The sequence below is a fragment of the Rhea americana genome, unplaced genomic scaffold (assembly GCF_003343005.1).
Source record: "Rhea americana isolate MKP2758 unplaced genomic scaffold, rheAme1 scaffold_1, whole genome shotgun sequence".
Lineage (NCBI taxonomy): Eukaryota > Metazoa > Chordata > Aves > Rheiformes > Rheidae > Rhea > Rhea americana.
Window position 1 is genome coordinate 7,808,397 of NW_028185038.1, and position 20,215 is coordinate 7,828,611.

Consider the following 20,215-nt stretch of genomic DNA (forward strand, 5'->3'; position numbering starts at 1 on the left):
CATCAGGACATTGCTGGAAATCTGGGACAAATGCTTACTGTAATTTTGCTTTTCATCCCTCAATTTCTTGCTTTGGACATAGGAGTTTCCACGATTTTTAGTTCTTAGTTTGGCTAGGTAGAGATTTGTATATAATTTCCAGTTGCCTCTTGGACRAAACTCACAAACAATTAAAACATTTAAACACCCGCTTTAGTATAATTCCAGCCTATGAATTTTGAGCTCTCTGCCTGGTCTAGCATATGCTACTGAAAACAGTAGATTATTATCAGTAAAAGACTAGAGTACATGTTGATCAAGGAAGCAACCAAAAAGATTGTAAAAAGCATCTATAAATAACTATGAATCACTTAATTCATTTAGTGAATGTAAGGTTCCCTTCTGGTGTAGTGCATCTTCTTCTGGTGTGCATGCCAGTCTTCGTGCCTGACATCAGACCTATATTCCCACATAGTCGTTTGTATTTGTTTCAATGCAGAATGTCTGTAATCTGCACTTTTCTACTTTGTCTTGATGGCTCTAACTGCAAGAGACTGTTCTGCCTCTGCTAAGTGCAGAGTTTTGCTAAAATACTTATAGAAACTGCCCATATGGGAAGCAAGTATTTGCAAAGGGCTTCCCTTTCCTTAAAGCAGTAYATGAAGTCAAGTGTGATTTCAGCAGAGATGCTGAATTAGATTAAAAAAAAAAATCTTGGTAATTATGGGATAGTTTGTTTTTCCTCTAACTTCTCTTTATAGTACCAGAAGACAGTATTTGAAAAATTTCAGCAGTGGAAAATCTTTTTTTTTTTTTTTTTTTTTTTTTTGTCATTTTTTTTTTTTTTTTTTTTAATAGAGAAAGAGAAAAAAAGTAAGAGTAAGAGGAAAAAGTAAGAGTACGAGTAAGCATAATTGTAAGAGCAAGAGTAAGAGAAAGAAAGAAGGGGAAAGAAGAGAAATGTTTGAAATTTCCAAATTTACTCAAATTTACTCARTTTTCTCAAATTCAGTCCTTCTTTCAAAGCTTTTTGGCCTGTTTCACAGTCTATCCTGATCCACATTTCAAAGAGTTTCAAAGTTTCAGAAAATATGATCTTTGCTAGTACATTCTGTAAAAACATTGTTTGGGAACCTTGTCCAATCAAGAACAATTTCCAAAACAGAGAAAAATACTTCATTAGYATATAATATTTATTGTATTAAAGTAGCAGACAGTATGAGCTATGTGATGTTCCGAAATACACTGGCAGGCTCAGTTCTTATCCTAATAWAATTGAAGATCAAATGCTTTTAAGGGAGGTTGAATGTAAGTTCTCAGGTCCATATTTAGGAGGAATAAGATACTTAGTATTGCTGAAAAACCTCAGCAAGTAATAATTTCAGTACTTTTAAAAATAAACCTGGGAACTTAATTTCAGGCATCTATTAAAGAAAAAAAAGTAAGAAAGGCTTGGGCTATGAAATGTGAGTTTAAAGGTGAGAATCTTCACTGAATCTCTTGAAGATACACTTCAAAATTACATTGCTTTGCTGTGCTATGTAAGCAAAGGTTTGAAAATCCTGGACTACACAGGAGTGTAGTACTACTTGTGTACTCTGACATGTCCCAGATATCAGGGATGGCAGAGATCCTGCACAGGTCAGCTGATATTTTCCATCATACCTTTGCAAGGAGAATTCTTCTCCAGAATACTCTGGGGTTATTACAGCTTTCTTAAGGGYCATGATTACAGGGAATATCATATCTAGGGAGTAATAGAGATGGATGTGATCAGATTAGGATTTTCTATYCATTTTTACCAATTCACTGCTACTTTGCATGTTTTTCAGGCCCACTTTTTTCATAACATGCAATAGATCTGTATCAATCAAATTATACTGCCTAYACATCTTATTTGTTCATTTTCTTTTTTTCCAAATGGCACAGCATAATGCATTGCATGGAAAATGCATTTGAACATAGCTGTATGAATTAGCCCAGAAAAGTTTTCCATATGGAGAGATTAACATGGAAGAAAGTGTTTTTTTGAGAGAAATAGAGAGAAATAGTTAGTAGTCTAGGGCAAGCCAYTGCTGAAGTGGAGTGAATGCTTACTGGTATCATCAGTGGCTGGAAAGGGAGAAACATGATAGGCTCTGAAGACATGAACTGGATTAACTGGCAAAACAWAGCTGGTAGAACATTAGGAAAGGGAGCAATATGGCAAGGTGGGTTGTGGGAAAAAGGACCTTAGTAGAGGTAATTTGAATGTCCTGGGGTAATGTGGAGGAGAATGGTTCAGATGGTAGGAGCTCTCAAAAAGGAGTTCCACTACATGGACCAGGGTGACAGAAGATGGTGGCAGTGGCTACAGTGACAAAGAACAGAGGAATCTGAGATGCAATTTAGAGACCATGAGATGATGCAAAATGAACCCTGTTGTTCCTTCAGCGTGGCTGACATGCCAGGCACAGGGAATCCCAAAGCAAACAGGAGGAGCCGATGCTGCAACTAAAGCATAAAGGCCAAGGCACTAAGGAATAGCTGCACTGACCCAAGGTTTGGGACAAAAACACATTTTCTTCAAATGATACCTGTGCAAACTGGAGAAAAGTGTTCCTTCCAGATCACGGAAGTTTAGGTTTATTGATATGTTTAATGTGAATGGGCTAATCAGAATTAGCAGTAGGGAAATATTTTGTGTCTAACTTTTGAAAGTAATTTGAGTTACAGAGTAAAGAAATTTATAAAATGAAATGAAAGGTGGTATGTGCAAGCAATAACTGCTGTGAAAAATCTTTTAATAAAAAATAAACTATTTTGAAATTCTGATCTCAGTAAGTATGAAACTCTGGATGATTTAAAATATAATACTTTTAGCTAAAATGTTCATTACAGTAAGGAGTAAATGAGTTCAATCCATTTCACCTGTGCTAAGGAAAACATGTGGCATACTCCTTAAAAACATGAAAAATAAAATTAAGATGGGAATCTTGATAGCCTGGTATTGTTTTGTATAGCTCTTCAAATAGTACTTGCCAATAGTAGAGGGTTTTTTTAATCAGTAAGGATAATGTCAAAATAATTTTTATAAAACCAAACAAATCTAGAGTTTCTTTTATAAAGCTCACTTTAAAGTGAAAGTAAGTGGAATAATTTCATATTATGTTCATATCTTCTTGTTATTTGACTACGAAGAAGAATAGCACAGAAAAATATATTGCCACATTTACTGATCTTCACTAAGGATTTAAGAATCAAAATGAGGAGAGGAGCAATATCAGTAAGCAAAACTGTGAAAGACAAACTTTAAATGTATTAAGATCTAGGAAAGATCTGGAAAACATATTAAGAGTAGAATTTTGAATAATTTATAATGGCCTACATTAACTAGGTTCTTAGTTGGCTTGCTTTAAATTACAAAAGATAATTATGGAAAATTATGTCAGCTGTGACACATTCTTAGGCAAAAGCTTAAAATATTAAATGCTCAGCAGGGTGAACAGGGCTTTCACTTACGCCTACTTTCATAAATAGCTCTTGATTTCTCATACAGCTCATACGGGTCAGGTTTCCGTGGATCAAAGGCCTCTGTTGAATCAGGAAATGAACTCCTGTGAAGGGTGGGTGGATAGGGAATATTCTGTGGTATCGCTGGAGCTGACAAACTTGTTTGAGGGCTGCCTTGATTCTCCCATCTTTCCATCATCTGGAATAAAAACATGCAGAGAATAAAGATGAAGTTTTGCAGAAACTATGACTACTGCAATCATACTAAAGACAGTGATTTCAGGTAAAGGCAAATACGTATTTTTTAAAAATTATCAAATCCCTTTGCTCTCTTTTGAGAGGAAAGATGTGAGTTTTGTTGCTTTTAAAATTACCTGGTTAAATTTACTTATTGTTTGTCATGAGAAGATGTGACATTTCTCAGATAATATGATGACGTGTGGATTAGGACCCAGTGTTATTCCTGAATCATATTGAAAGTCTCTTACAGAATGCTCTGAGGTATTGGAAGCTATTCTGTTAAAGGCAGAATCTGTGTGAATATGAAGATATTTTACCGGATTCATCAAAATACATAAGCTGAAATACTGATTAACACAAAAGTTTATGTAGACTGTGTAGCTCTGTTTTATGAGAATGCATGACAATAGCTAGCTGCACAGGGAGAGGTACGTAGATTTCTGTGACTGCAAAGTTTGTAGCTTCTATTGAAGAAAAAAATACCCAAGGAGGAAACTATTACAGCAGCTACTTGAGCATTCAGMGAGAATCAAATGTTAAATGATAAAATACAGAGCATAGTGAGAGAAAAGTGGGCATCTCTTTATTGATGTAGTCTTCTTCACTTCTTATGGTTTCTTTCTTATGTCAATATTACATCACGTTCATCCAACCAAACACCCAAGCACAGGATAAGCTTTTCAACTCTTCCAGACCACTTAGAGAAGCAAGAGGCACACAATATATTGTCTATGCATCAATCACTTCAATCYGTGTCTCCCCCAAGACTGTCTTTACTGGCCTCACATCAATCCAGAAGGAAAATGGTATGATACACTACATAGGTAAAAGAAAACTTGGAGGTATGTATTTTTCTTTCTACAGCAGTTGGTTACTAATATTAATTGCATTAGCAAATTCATATGAAGAGGCTAAGTTAAACAAAACACAAATATTTTTTTCCAGGAAATTAATATTTGCTTTATCCTCYGACCCCTCCTAAAGCAAATGGTTGTAAAGCCTCAAAATTTGTGTATTCTCTATGTGACCAACCAACAAATCCCTACAATGGAGGAGGCTCAGAGGAGATGGCAAGGGYGAAGTGCCCATGAAGCTCAGGAATAATGTAGGAAGTGAATCACAGCTATTTCACAGAGAACTGGCTTTATCCCAACACAAAGGGGACCAGAGGGTGGCCTTTGTTTTGGACAAGCAGSTGGATCTGTTGAGTGGATCAACTGGTGTAAATGTTTCTTCCTCCATTTATCAAAAGAGTGTTAATATCTCCCTGAATTAGCCAGATCAGCATGGGGGAAGAATACATGTGGCTTAGCCCAGCCCAGAGTATAAAACCTCAACAACCAACAAAAGAATTTCARWGAGAGCAATGGGCTTGAGCTGGCTTCAACCCATGTATTCCTTCCCGGCACCTGGGGAGGCGCAGCATGGACAGTAAGCGTATTATAAACATCAGTAATGAGAATCATATTGATACTGTGATTGAACTGTATCTGGCAATTGCTATATTTTCCTAAGTGTATGCATTCGTATTATGATTTCAGTAAATTGCTRTATCACTCTGCTAAATCAAAAATCCCATGTTAAATTAAATACCTTCAAAGTAAACTTGTATATTAAATATYACACTCTCTGTGTGTGGAATATCTAGAAGAACCTGGTCAGAGAGTACTAGACTGACACACTAACCTAATACAATAATCAGTTAATTCCATAAAAAACTCTCAGAAACAAACTGAAATCTAATGCAATACCACCTAATTCTAATGTTGTGTCAGCAGYGCCTTATCAAAGATGTTTGCAGGTTTACAGTAAGTTGCTCTATAAATTCTGTGATTAACCTTTGTCTTTACTTCTGCCGTTTCTGAATGTGTTTAGCTGAGCAGGCAGGCTTTGCTTTGTATTCTGATGATTAACAGCAGCATGCCTTTTCACCCCAAGTATGCGTGGAATACAGATGTTTTAGAGTCCTTCTGGTGAACTTGTCCAGTAACTATCACTCTGCATGTCTCAAATAATCTGAGACTCTCAGCTTTATACMTCAAGATAAACAACATCTAAATATTGGCCTTTAGCTAGCTGCTGTTTACTTTACACAGAGTACTGTTATACTTCAAGGTATTCTAATTGTCAGAATTTTTGTTGCGAGTAGCAGTAGTTCATTATAAATAATGAAGAAAAGCCAGATCTGGGTGTTTCAGGGTGACTCACAGGATGACTCTGATCCAACAGTATGTGTTAGGTGTGAGATCTTAAGTTGAGAAAAGGAAGTATTAATACTGTGAAGTGTTAATGATTAGGATCTGGAATAGCATATTCAACTCTGGCTGGTGTTGTTTAAGAAAGTCAAGTCACATATATAATGTGTCAAGTACAGAAGATAGCTACTAGGAGGTAACAGAAGAGGACACTATGGATATGTATATCCTGTGCAATAAAGAGCCCTGTGCAGATGCCTGAGCTCTCACTGAACCAGTCTATGTACCCTTTACAGCAAGGTAAATTTCTCATCTGCATTGGATAAATCAGCCTATGTGGCAAGCTACAGGAAAATCTCAGTAATACTGTGGTAATGATTCTAGCTCTAAAGGAATTACCTCAGGTGTATATATATATATGTGTGTGTGTGTGTGTGTATATATATATATGTATATATACATATATATATATGTGTGTATATATATATATATTTATATGTGGTAAATCATTGAACCATGAATATGTAAATTCAAAGGGTTCCAGAAACAAACTGGAATATGACCACTATGTCTAAGCAGGAAAGGAGGAYTGAGGTCAATATAAGTTCCTAATGATCAGGGAAAATAATGATCTTTAGAGAATGAAGTTTAGGTTTTTACTTCAGTGAGGACTCTAAAAAGGAACAGAAGTGAGTGAAACCAAGCTGTCTACCTTAACAGTATGAAACAGCAAGACATGTGGRGCCCTTCTCAATCTAAAAGCAAATATGTTTCCTAAATTCTTGGAGAGTAGCAGAGAAACCTCTTTCAAAATGTGAAACTGAGTAAAAGTAAACCATTTTAAAAGGGTTTTGAAAAGAGAAGAGAAAATTCTTGTCCTTCTGCAAGGAAGGGCAAGAAACTGGAGATCAATTGCTCAAGCCCTGCTGGGTACCATATGTCTAATACTTGCATGCTGGTTAGCTCTAAATCTCTAAGTGTTAAGTTAGAAACTGAGCATAATGTTCTTACCTGTGGGGAATACTGTTAACATAAACAGTTACATAAACAAAKGGGAAATGTAGCCCCTAAACCCATATACATTAGTTAAATATTTTTGCAGAGTTTTGGAATGTAAGGTACCAAAATGCTAAGCCACAGATAAACACACTCTGGGAAATCAGTAAGAATGATATTGAGTGAAGTGCATCAAGTCTAAGCTGGGTAAAGAAGGTTTGTTAACATTGCCARAGCTCAGTCTGCACTGATTATATTAATTTGATAATTTATAAATTTAGTACATATATTTCTACATATGTACACTATATAGGTAAAAATGACATGAAGTTTTTGGAAGCCCAAATTAGTAGGGGATACTGAGCACACCAAGACACAGAGTGCTCCATTCCTGAGCTTCTCCCTTATGGCGCGGAGCTCCTCTCTTCTTGTCTTCCAGTCTACGTGGTCCCCTTTTTGCTCTGAAGAACAGCAGATGCTTCTCCCCTGTGTGGCCAAGGAGGCAAGGGGCAGCAGTAGTGCCTTCCAGTACTCACTCAAGCAGGAAAGGAATCTGCTTTTGGGCCATCAGCAGTGTTTCTTTCCTGCCATGCACATGCAGTGCAGCACTGCGGTGTTAGGAAGCCTTGCTACACTTCCCGGTGCTGGCCTTACTGCTTCAGACCAGCTGCAGATAGGCTGCTGGCAGTGTGTCGATGGCACCCAGTTTCAATCTTTTACTCAGAGCAAGAGCACTAGAAATTTATGTCTCATTATTTCTCTAAATAAAGGACTGATAGAGGAATGCTCACTAACTYAACCTGGTTCATCATTTGTCCACTCTCATGCTGCGACCACTCAGACACCCAAAATAGTCTAGTTGTGTGTGGTCAGCCTGCATGCAGGTACTGTATGAACGCACTGYGGCGTTACCGTATTCTGTGAGCACYGGTTTTCTCAAAGTCCTTCACCTATGGTAGGAAGAACTGTGTCATTCAGAACAGTTGYTTCTCTGGATTCCGATTACTGGCAAGTGCTACCTGATGTGAAYTAGATGTTTATATATCAGAATAGTAAGGAAAATCATCAAGAATATGCTGATAYAYATATAGTTGATATGCATAGAAAAGRTGAACACTGACAGTGAGAGATCTTTGGATCTGGATCTTTAAAAAGTAAGTTTCAAGTTCTCTATTTCCTCATTGCAAAATAAACGCATTAACTTTTAACTGAGGGTGAAAGTTGAACTTCCCAGCCAAATAGGAACCTTGAAATGGTGAGAAAAGGGCAGCCCTTAATAGATAGATTTGCAAAGAAGCCTACAGAAATGTTCTGCTATTTTGATCAATAAACAAACTTATGTCACAGTATTTACGTCAACATATTTCAATTCATCCTTTAGCATTTTATTCTGAAACCAGTGCAGTCAAATGGAATTGTATCAACTGCTTAATTAATTACTATTTGTATTTCACAGGCTACAAAAATTATTGCTGCATCCATCAAATATGCCATGATCTAATATGAAAGAATTGAAGTTGTCCAAATAAAGCATAAAAAAGCCCCAAAATGAAAACTGTAAAGCTATAGATCCCCTACAAAATACTGCTATTGTTATTCCTATTGCTTTTGTAAATCTCTAGGCAGAGTCAGGACTCTCTTTTCCTCTACACACCTCACATGAGAGATGGGCACTACCCTAAGGTCTTTAAAATCTAAGTAGACAAGCCATATTGAAAATAAAACCAAAAGAAAAACTGAGAATCAAAAATTGTCTTACAATTTCTTTTTACACTGGGAATGTTGTCACAGCTTTAAAACATGACTTAATACGGTATCAGCAAAGTAAATACAATCATTGCTTACAGTCTTCATAATTTCACAACTTCATTGCACAAGGACTAACCCTGGAAGGTATTTTTATCCAAGCCAATATCCTCAAAATAGTAATTAGAATGAAGATTTCCACATATCTTCAAGACCAACTAAAATTCTAACATTGAATCGGTGTTTACTTATAAAATAACTGATATTCATCAGGTAATCATTTGCAGGATGCTATTACTTTTCTACCTTTTGAAGGTACAAGCATGCTACTGTGTTAATGAAATGCATCTGATAAAAGATTTTTTATAGAAATAAATGCTTCTAAAACAGGACATGAGTTAGTATCTTGGGTTAAATGTCAAAATTATAGAATAGCAGAAAGGTTAGCTGGAAGGGACCTCTGTAGGTTACCTGGTTCAACCTCCCACATGAAGTAGGACTATTTCTATCTCTAGATCTGYCTCACTCTTGTGGTCTTCTGCTACCTTCTCCTCCAGACTGCTTGTTTATCACTCCGCATTTCTGAGACACTGTCTTTTCGGTCCTTGCCACCCATTTTAACTGCCTGGTTATTCCCTTCTCCAGGCAGTCACTGGCACTGCAACACCACTGTGGATCCCAGCAGTGTGGGCACAGAGTGCAAGTTAACAGCTATGCAGAACTTATTAGCTTGGCCACCCCTGGTGCTGKGCCTCACCCAGTAGTGGGGCACTGCCGAGAGGTGTCTCACTAGTTGGGAACAAGTGGGTTAGATGAAGGTCTACAGAAATTTGCTTTGAATGACAGTCATCATATGAAATTAATGAGTATAATTTTGAAAGGGGACTTACAGGCTTTGGAGTTTTCCATGGAGAAAAGAAACCTGAAATAAATAAAAAATAAAGTTAGCAGCTTTTTCTGATGCATAAAAGGTGGCGGCCTAGAGGAGTCTGTATTCCCATCCTCATTCAGGTTTGAAGATATATTGACATATATGCAAATTCTATACACACAAGGGGTGAAAATACAACCCACGAGGTAGAATTTCTAAGAAAAAAATGCAAATATATATATATGAAGTATATATATATATATATGCAAATGGAGTTATTGAGATCATTGCCTTTCTTTACAAACAGCATGGGATTAGGTTGAAATTAAAAGAACTAAACAAAAGGACTATAAACAGTTGCCTTAGTGGACACTGGATATGATACAAAATGACCTGTTATTGATGCAACAAATACAGTCATAACTTTAAGAAAAAGCAATTCAGAATATCCCCCCAAAACCTAGTAATCCAAGAGAATTTTTAGAAAGAAAACCTAGAGCAAAATAATTGTTTCATAGTAAAAAAGCTATTTTACCAAAGTAAGATTAAAAACTAATGACAGAGTTCATTCTGTAGAAATAAAAATAGGTCTTAAATTGAGACCTCTAAGAGAAAGGCTGCTTTTCATTCAAAAAAATGAATTAAGCATAGTACCAGGTTAACTATACCTTCTTCTAAGGTAAGCAAAGAAAAATAAATAAAATCACGAGAGCACCGGGGAAAGCATCTTTCTACAGATAAATCTCAACAGGAATTATATTTGAACTCAATATTTATAGTTCCTAGAATTCTGTGATTAAGAGACTATTTTTTTTCTGCCACAATATCACTTTGAAAAAAAAACTCTGTAATGGAAAAGTGCGCAAGTCTTTTGTAAAGAAACATTGGCTATTTTGCAAGTCTGATGCATAAGCTGATAGTGCTTTTAAACAAAAAGTATCTAACAAAAAGTGATTCTGGATAGGTTTATGTTCACTGACTCTGTACAGTGTCAGGATAAAAACTGCTGAATTAACAAGTAAACAGTTCTTTTCATCTGCAAATTCAAGCTRGGATAACAGGTACACCGTATAGGTCTGGCTTGTAGTCCAGTATTAAAGTCCTCCAGTATTAAATATTCTGTAATGGAAGTTTAATAAATCCTTAGATAGCAGGAATTTAGCTACCTATTTCTTACTTGCTATTATTCTGTACAGCTAACAAGAGTGAAAATTAAAAAGCATTTTTTCCTCTCAAAACTAAATAAAAGACTTGGAACCTGCAAAGAGGTTTGCTGATAGGTATCTCAAAACAATTTGTTACACTGACTTGGTGTTTGAAAAATACTGGTAGGGCTAACACTCCCTTCCCATTGGTCCTGGGGCACCTTCCAAAACTTACTATCAGCAAAAAGTACTCCATACCTAATCAAAAGACAATTTTTCTTATTTATTTACTACATACCATCACTTCTCTACCTAAAAATAAGTTTTGCTGGACATATCTGAAATTTTTCCTATTGTGTAAAAATATAATATTTATTAATCAAATAAACAATCACATATATATAAAATGAAGATTTTAAAGTTTTTTTTAGAAATTCCAGTATTCATCCAGACAAGGAAAATTCAGGATTAAATTTAGAATGGAGGCTTTGGGCACTGCCTACAACATACAAATGCCAACATCTACATTCAAAACAAATAAAAGACAATATTTATTCACACACCACGGAATTATGTTAAGAAGAATAACTTGTACAGGATGCTGAAGAAGTTAAAAGATGCAAAGGAAGATTTTAAAAAGGTATTGGATATTTGTGTGTTTAAAAAGAACATTAGGATCTAAAATATATAAAGTTAATAAACCTTGGAACTGATGTTAAAATTCCTCTTCAGATTTAAAGGTCTCTCATCTATGTCAAAGACCAAGCACTAGGCTAGTAGACCAAGGTCTAGTTCCATAAAGCAAACCCTACCTTTCCATCTTCCATGTATTCATGGCAATTTAATTTTTTCCTTACATAATATCCATCTCCTCACACAAAGCAACCATCCTATTTTGCAAGCTAAACAAAACTGCTCTATGTACAGCATCTGACTGTCAGTTATTCACCATAAGACTGATCATGGACATCTGATGTGAACTAGACATGCCCAGAATTATCACTAGTAGCTAAATACACGCTGCCATAGCTTCATAKTCAAGAATTAAAAAATAAAAGATATATGTAGCGCATAACACGTTTAACATAAACTTCACATAGAAAAGTGTAAAAATAAAACGCAATGTCCTTCTTGTGTAGTCTGCACGATCCTTTGTCAGTTTTCACCTTTTAGTACTGTTCTGCAGAAGCACAGGACCAAACCCTGTACATGTAGAAAACTGAGAAGAAAATTAGAAAGTTGGAAGCTCATCTGAAGAATATATCTTAATAATGCGCATACTCAACAGCGTTGGCCTCCTGCAGCCGGATCTACAGCTGGCAACGGGAAGCAGCAGACTTTCGCTTCCTTTGACCTCGCTTCACGATACTGCATTTTCCCCTCGAGTTTCCAGGGCTGTTTCACATCCTGTTGTGAGTTTTCTTCACAAGAGACAGTGGAAGTCCTGCCTGAATGAGGTGGGGGGTCGTCTTGGCAGACCGGCACAAACCCAGTGCTGATTTATAGGCAGGACTAAACTTCTTTTCTCCAAAGAGCACAGCTTTCAGTTTCTGTAGAGTGCTAACACCGCGCTAATATTGCTCGACCTTCTAAGGAACTCACACCAGGCGCCAGTGCTGGATAAGCTCTTATTACCTCCCCAGCCCTCTCCCAAATTTCCACTTCTCCCCACCAGACCCCCCAAAGCCCTAGTGTCCAACCTGTTGTGGAATCTTCTATAAAAACCTAAGTAGCTAAGAATATATATATATATATGTATGTATGTATACACACACACATATATGTGTATATATATATATATATACACACATAAATATATATATAAAAACACATAAACATACACCCTCCCCACACAGAGTCACATAGACTTTCGAAATCTGAAATTATAAAAGTCATCTTCTCAAGCAGACCCACCTAAAAATACTTAATGAAGGCCTACTTTGCCCACTAGTGGCTTTCTGCTCACCCACTTGCCCGACAGCCATCCCTTCTTGTAACAGCTTCTCAGGGCAAGCTGTGGAGTCCCACTGCTTTCTATTCATTTTATATCAACCTTTACTAATGCTACTGCTATAGGCAGTAGTACATGTCTGAATTAGTTGTTAGAAAGGAGAGCAAGACTACTGACTTCTGTTAAAGAGCAAACACCACTATCAGGACAGATGCTAGTAGGAGAATACTATGTTCACCACCTACAGTAGATGTAATGTGTAACTATGCAAAAACAAAACATGTAGCCTGAGATGCTCCTCTGAAGCTAGTTTTGAGAATATAATGATTTCTTTAAAGGTTGACCACTTAAACTGTACTAAGGTACAACAGCTGGTGACCACCATTTTTACAGACGTTTTACTGTTTCCTTAAAAAAATTAAGCTAATGTATAGTAACAGCCATATGCTTTTTAAAAATTGGAGTGCATTTTCTTACAAAGTAGTATTAAATTTTTTTTTGACTTTTTTTAACCATATTTGCTATCTTTCAAAATGAGCTTTTCACCAGCACCCTAGAAATCTGAGCTATGACATTTTCTATGTTGTAACTTCACTACAGAACACCACTAACAGAAAAAAGATTTTGGATTAAAATCTATTTGAAAAAAAGTTCATTTTTTTTTTCTATTTCAGATCAAGGCAAGTTCCAGCTTCAGTCTACTGTAATTCTTTTTGATGAAGATGTCCTATAACAAAAAACAAATCAAATCATACACATTTTATGTATTTGTTTTTATATACAAATTTAAGTTTCTTTCATAAAATATGCTTACAGATTTCACATACCTTACACTGTTGTCATGCCTTACACTGTGGCCTGTATTTATTGTTAAAAGTTTGATTTGCTAAAAGCAGCTTTTCAGATAGGATTTATAGCATTTGCAAGATAGCACCTTGACTTTTTTCTTCTTTTGCAATAAAACAATCCTTAACTTGATATAGTACATAATGTCAATAATACGGAAATTATCCTTTGGTTATTTGTCTGCTGCTGCGTGTTTTCTGGCTGAATTTACATTTCCGTTATTTTTTTCCAGCCATTATGGAAAGCAATTTCCTCACTACGTAGTATTGATTCTTGGAAAAGTTCTAAAGACACTATAAAGTGACAAGTAACTAATACAGGTGTTCCCACATCACAAGACCTTTAATCATGTTTGTCTTTGGGGAAGACGTGTATGTATAACCTCACTTGAAGCCCAGGAACACTGGTGATTTCTGCAAGCGACTACAGGTAGTACTGGTGCACGGAGGAACTTAACCGTGTCAAAGATGAGACCTTTTCGTAGGCAGCAAAGTTCAGGACATGTCATCTTCCCTCCACATCACTTGTCTCTCTGACAATACAGCAAGTGTTTTGCCCATTAGCATTTGCTAGGCTTCTTGTATTTTCTGTGATATAAAAGCCTTGCTGCACATATATTTCCTGAGCCAAGCTGTCCTAAGCACTGTGCAGACCTTTCTCCCATAGATACTTAGCAGTAAACGAACAGATGGTTGATGAGCACTCCCAGGGCATTAACTGACTCCACAGGCATCTTTTTCAAGTCCATGTGGCAACATTTTACTTCAGCAAAAGTTTTCCTTTCTAGAAAAGCCGTAAATATTCTGTCTCAATAGATTTTTTTCTATGCTTTTYCTTTCTCTTACTGGGATCCCTGAGATGTTTATTAGCTACAATACTGGGTCATCATTCCAGAGGTGCCAAGCCCCCATCAACTTCAAATGGGAGTGGGAGACTACAACACCTCTGAGAGTTCAGACTCGCTGTGTACACAGCGGCAGGATGCAGGGAATAATTTCTTACCATTCATGTGACATCAGGCTCCTCCTTCTATATATTTACATTTTGTTGATCTAGCTAGGCAAGTTTGAATTAGGTACACAGAATTTATCTGCATTTGGTTCATTCATCAAGAAGCAAACCATCCTCCAGCTACAATTTTAAAAATACTTCTGTGAGAAAAAAATGGTGTCTTGTATAAGTAGAACAAAGATAAAATATTCATCGATTATTCTTCAGATACCTTCTCTTTTTCAGGAAACAAACCCAATCAAGGAGAATGAGCAAATTTAATTAATTTATACATGTAGCAAACAAAATCTAGAAGGAGACAATGAGTTAAAATAGATAGAAACAGTAATTATTATGAACACAAGCAGCTGACAGGAAGTTTGAAATGATCATGCCATATATAAAATATAAGAGGATGTGTGGGAAATGGTATTTTCTAATTCACTTTCTAATAAAATCTATCATTACACACACAATATTTTTCCAAAGGTCCTTCCTTTTCAAACAGATTTAAGCATGAAGTTCTCACTCTAGCAACAACAAAGAAGTGATTTACCTTAGAATTAAGAGTAGGTGTAAGCAGATGGGGAGCTCTAGCTCTTCGAGCATAGTTAGCTAGTCCTGTCGTCGGCTGTCCTTCAGGGCGACGGAGCCATGCCGTGGAGGATCCCTTTGCTCTTTGGCTGGGACAGCATCCCATGTAGTGGTCAAAAATCAACATAGCCCACGGTGTGTGTGTGTGGGGGGGGGTGAGGTGAATGAGGCATCATGTTTGATTGGGCCCACAACGTTACATATGGTGCAGCCAGCTTCACTTATGGCTAGACACCAGCATGGTAAGGGAAGCTACTCATGTAACACCGTGCTGTGCTGACATGGAGGCTGGTCACAGCCATCAGTTAYATCAAATACAGGTTCAGAGTAAGAAAACTTAAGAAATATGCCTATCCCCTTTAGGGATATTTATGCATGCCCAGATGTTATTAATCCATTTTGCCTGAAAGTGACTYAGAAAGATGCAGTGATCCTCAACACTTGCTTGTGGTGGCATTTTGTTTTATGCTCCATTACTCCACTGCTCCTGAACTCAACACAAGTGAGACAGTGCTAAGCAGCACTCCACTCCAAATCAGTTCTATTTTTCATGCTCTTTGGCCTATTGCACCTGTGAAACTGGCTCTGAAGAACTACTAACACATTTCCTGCCCATGGAGAATCACCTTATGAAGGGGAAGAGCAGGTAAAGTCCACCAGTGAGGTTCTTTTATACTCAATTGGGGGTAGTGCCTTCTGCAGCTCTTCTCTTCTTCAGATGATTTAGATGCTCATGAGTCCAATTCTACATTTCTTTCCCTCAAATTTTCACATTTTTTTGATGGGTAGCATAAACTGTAAGATTGTGAAGGTTATCAGAGATGATGTGGAAGCAGAGGAGTACCTTGGGAAATTAAATCTGATCTCATCTCAGTGCAGTCTATAGAACTGATACAAAAACTTAATTGACTGTGAGATCAGATGCTAAATAAATATTCATTTTATTTTATACTTAGGAACAGTTTTGTGCTGTTCCTGTAGTTCCACTGACCTAGCCTTCTCGAGTAATAATTTTTCAATAATATTCAGATTTTCACAAATAATTAGAAAAAAGATGAGCTATTCAAAGTCATGAATGATAGAAGTACTTGCTGCTCAAGCTAGGGCCCTAAGCGGTCACCTGTGTCTATAATTTCCTCCAAAATACAATAGAAAATCTCTAGCTACCAGTAGGATTTTACTATCATGAATAGCAAAGAGTCTTTGTTAGCAAGAATACAGTCATCAGAAAAGGTCAGAAGCAGGCATAGTAATGAGTTAATTTACATTCTAATGGACATACAGCTATTTATTTGGCTTGGCTCCTACAGCTCTCTGAATTGCTTATCAGTGAGAGATTTAAAACCATTTCTGATTTTTTTTTTAAATTACTAAATATCATCTCCTTCCAATTAATCTGGATGTGAAGCAGAGAATTTCTGTATCACACCTAAAATAATGCAGAGGCAAATGCAACATCCTCAGTGACAGTTTTTTTGATGCTTACATGTAGAGGAGATAGGAAAATTAATAAAAAAATTTCTGGAAATGAGAAATGTATTTTTGAACAAGTAGCTTTTTATGTGGTCAGCAGAGCAGATTTTTGTCCACAGACAAAGTTTGGTATTAAACACTTAGAATTTCTCATGAAGTGATACTCTTAACTTTTACAAGAACTTCCTTCTCTTTTCTGGAAACTATAATCAGAAGTATTACACAGTACTGATTTATTTCCTTGTTGACCCCGAAGGTCACAGCAAACCATGTTATCTGAAAGAGCCGTGCCTGAGAATAGGAAAATGCTGCTCTAGTACAATTCAGAAAAGATTTTACTGGCACAACTTGACCTGAAATGCAAAAAGAAAACTTGTAGAATAGAAAGATTTCTGTCTCTTGTCTTTTATTACAAAAGATCCTACTAAAAGTGCAAATCCTTAGGTTTATATCCAGGTTAATGGTTTGCAATTGCAAGCAATAGTGGAAAAATGGTTATATTTTCCTCATTGTGGTGTGTAATGTATGTACTTTTGGTACATACATGCATGATTAGGCACTAACACATGGAGACTGGAAAAAGAGATCTCAGAAGCTTACCCACAGGTTGTAAATGCTACTGGCATCTTGAAAAGGTCAGGGGTATTTTTCTGTGCATATAAGAAAAAGAACCTTTTGCTTGGCAGAAAGACATTTGCTCTGAAGAATCTCCTGTTTTGCTCAGGAATACTATACAGTAAATCTTGTCGGTTCTCACGTCCAGGGGATTATGCCCTGTCTCATACTGTTCTAATATTGTAAGAGCTAGAGAGAATAATGAACCTTCTTCAGCAAACATTTTGTGGTAACTCTTCCAGAGCATAGTAGACACAGATGAAAGACAGGTATATGCCACACATATTGCTGGAGCAGCAATGTAATTTAGAAAATAAATTGAATCCTCAGAGTCCTAATAGCTCACAACCTGCTTCTAGAATGGCCTGTGAGTGTTACCAAACTCATACAGGCTTTATATACTTGCTAAGAACATGTCTGACAACTCAGCTAGACTTTGTCAAAAGCTAATTTAAGCTGCCCAACTAACATTTCAGCAATACTGCATTGTACGTCATAGACCCTCTGACAAGCAGAAACTGCGCCTAGCTATACCAGTGTCTCTGCTCTTTCATGTGTTTAGTATCTGCTCCCATTTAAGCTTTTACACTTTCTAAGCACATTAGAGAAATCTCAGTTTACGTTACGGCATGTCACTTTGATGAATATCAAGGCATGTTCCCAATATTTTCTGTTAAAATGCAGATGGAGCATGAGCTGTTTGTACACAGTGTCCTAAAGTCCTTTTCATGAAAATATACTCAGAAGAGGTCTTAAGCAAATGCAGAAAAAATTAGAGCAATTCAATAAGATATCCATTTATTTGCTAATTTGTGAGCTTTATATWGAGACATGGATGAAAATGAGTCACCAGATGTTTACTATTGACATCTATACTACCAGTTCCTCCTCTTCTCAGTTCCTTCATCACATCCATGTTTCCTCTCAGCCATCTCCTTCATCAAATACCTGCTGTCAAACTCRCACAGAGTTCTCTCCCTTGCTCCTAGGACTTCCCTCTCTGTGTCCTGATTCTGATTTGAAAATCRAAACAGGTAGTATAGCTAATCCTGTCCCTGAAATAGTGATCATAAAAATCCATGGGTATTCCTAACAAAGGAATATAAATGAATAAATGTAGGGAGCTGCTTCTGCACTCTGTGACTATTCCTCAGTGGGAAACCGTAAAATGCAGTGCTCTGTTCGAAAGGGAGACAGAAAAACAGCATGTCAGAGAGAGCGATGAAATGTGCAGCTAAGGTTGCAGAGGCAAGAACTGAGTCTAAAGAGTTTTTTGGCCAACCAAACACGGTGAGTTGAATAACTGGACTCTGTTGTTTGGACTGAATAGATTTCTAGACGTCAGCTCAGCTGTATCACCATGTAGTGTCTTTTGGGTTTCCATATGTATCCTTTTGGGGCTGCCAGATGTGACAGAGGACTATAGGTGTGAGGTGAGGTGGAATAAAATTAGTTTGCCTTGAGATGGCTTAAATATAGGCATCTCAAGTAGCATGAGATGCTATACTCAAGAAATCTTCCCAGCCTCCATCAACTACAATATGTGTATCGACACCTAGGACAAATTTAGACACTCACATGCAGACACCTAAATTTAGACATCTTAGTCTGAGAATTAGGGTCTTAGATGCACAGCTATAGGTCTAATACCATGATCCCATATCTTATTTTATATCAGAAAGGCATGCTGGTCTGGCAGATAYGACACAGGATCTATGAGAGACTTCAGACCTTCAGTTGTGATCCTTGACAATCCTGAATCTCCCATAGACTCTGCCATTCCAGTGGAGATTTCCTGATACTATGGACTCTGAGATGAGGCGCATCTCAGAGGGCCTTGGATATCTCTTAGTGAGCCTCTGAACTGAGATCAGAGTTTCACTCCTGATCTCTCTGAGTTTGGGAGCACTGGACAAAAGTACATCATAGAGCAACAAATACATAAAACTAYACAGTCAGGGAGAGCCTGCTAGTTTTACCTGGCTGCCCTTCTGTTATTATTGAATTACATTAAAATAACTTCAGAATCCTTTGTTTAATATGCATTAAGCTGTCAACAGGTTTCTGATTTTTATTGATTTGCCTTCAAAAATCTCTTCTGTGACAATGGGAAGTGTCAGGAGCTCAGGTGTGTTAACTATAATTGTCTCATTTTCRTAACACATGGCTGAGTGATAAATAYTGATGGTAACACAACGAAGAGGTAATCGTGCTACTTGGCCACAATGGCAGTAGCTGAAATAAGCAATAACATGCTTATTTGAATCTCAGATCCAGCTGATATTCAAAGCAATAATTTCTTTTCGGTTTCCTGCTCCTTCATGTCAGCCTGACAGACCAGCTCAGTCCTGGTCACAGGAATTCAGGTAGAACAGAGGGTGGACAAACAGTGGGAGACTGTGAAAGAAAAGAGCAGCAGTAGAAAAAATGATAATCACATGATTCAGATTTTACATGGTTGAGTCTTAACTGCGAAGGTATGTCATTTAGTGTAGGACAGGAGAATACTTGGTAAGAGATGTTAGTGGAAAGCTTACATCTAAGTGTCTGMACCAGTAACAAATCTGTCAAGGGATCACTGAATTCAAGAACTGCTAGGACTCTGAATAAACCTTTAGGTAACTTCCTTCTCTCTGAGCTAATGAAGGTTTGATACTGTTCACACTGGTATGTACCTAGTAGAGGTAAACCTCTTTGTTTTCACATTCACCMAGTCAGGAGGTAATTCTCAGTATTTGACTTATTTAGCAAAAAGATTAAAGCTGAGTTTAGTAAAAGCTTTGCAGAGCTCTGAATTATAATGGTTAAACAACATGAMGTTTGGAAGATTTAGTGTAAGACCATAGTAGCCTGAAAGAAAAATTGGAGAGACAGAAATAATGATTGATGGGTATGATACTATTGTAGTACAGAACATTACAGAATATAAATCATGATAAATTGATCATGATGACCTGATTTGCCATAAAAGGTTGAGAAATGTCAKTTTTTTCTGGATTCTTAAAGGTTCAGAGACAAGCAATTAACATTGCTTTGTCACAGAAGAGCTGTGTCCTTAAATCTAATGAGAGAGGAACAGTAC

At 37.0% G+C, this 20,215-nt stretch overlaps 1 protein-coding gene across 3 annotated transcripts in view; it reads right to left on the reverse strand.

Moving 5' to 3' along the window:
• Window positions 1–20,215, reverse strand: part of MAGI2 (membrane associated guanylate kinase, WW and PDZ domain containing 2) — a 575,799-nt gene that overhangs the window by 85,766 nt on the left and 469,818 nt on the right. For all 3 annotated transcript variants that reach the window (XM_085298788.1, XM_085298783.1, XM_085298773.1), the window contains 2 exons: window positions 9,539–9,570; window positions 3,481–3,670 (listed from right to left, as the gene is read on the reverse strand). In XM_085298788.1, the coding sequence (XP_085154914.1) occupies window positions 3,481–3,670; window positions 9,539–9,570 (222 nt within the window). The remainder of the gene's footprint in view (window positions 1–3,480; window positions 3,671–9,538; window positions 9,571–20,215) is intronic.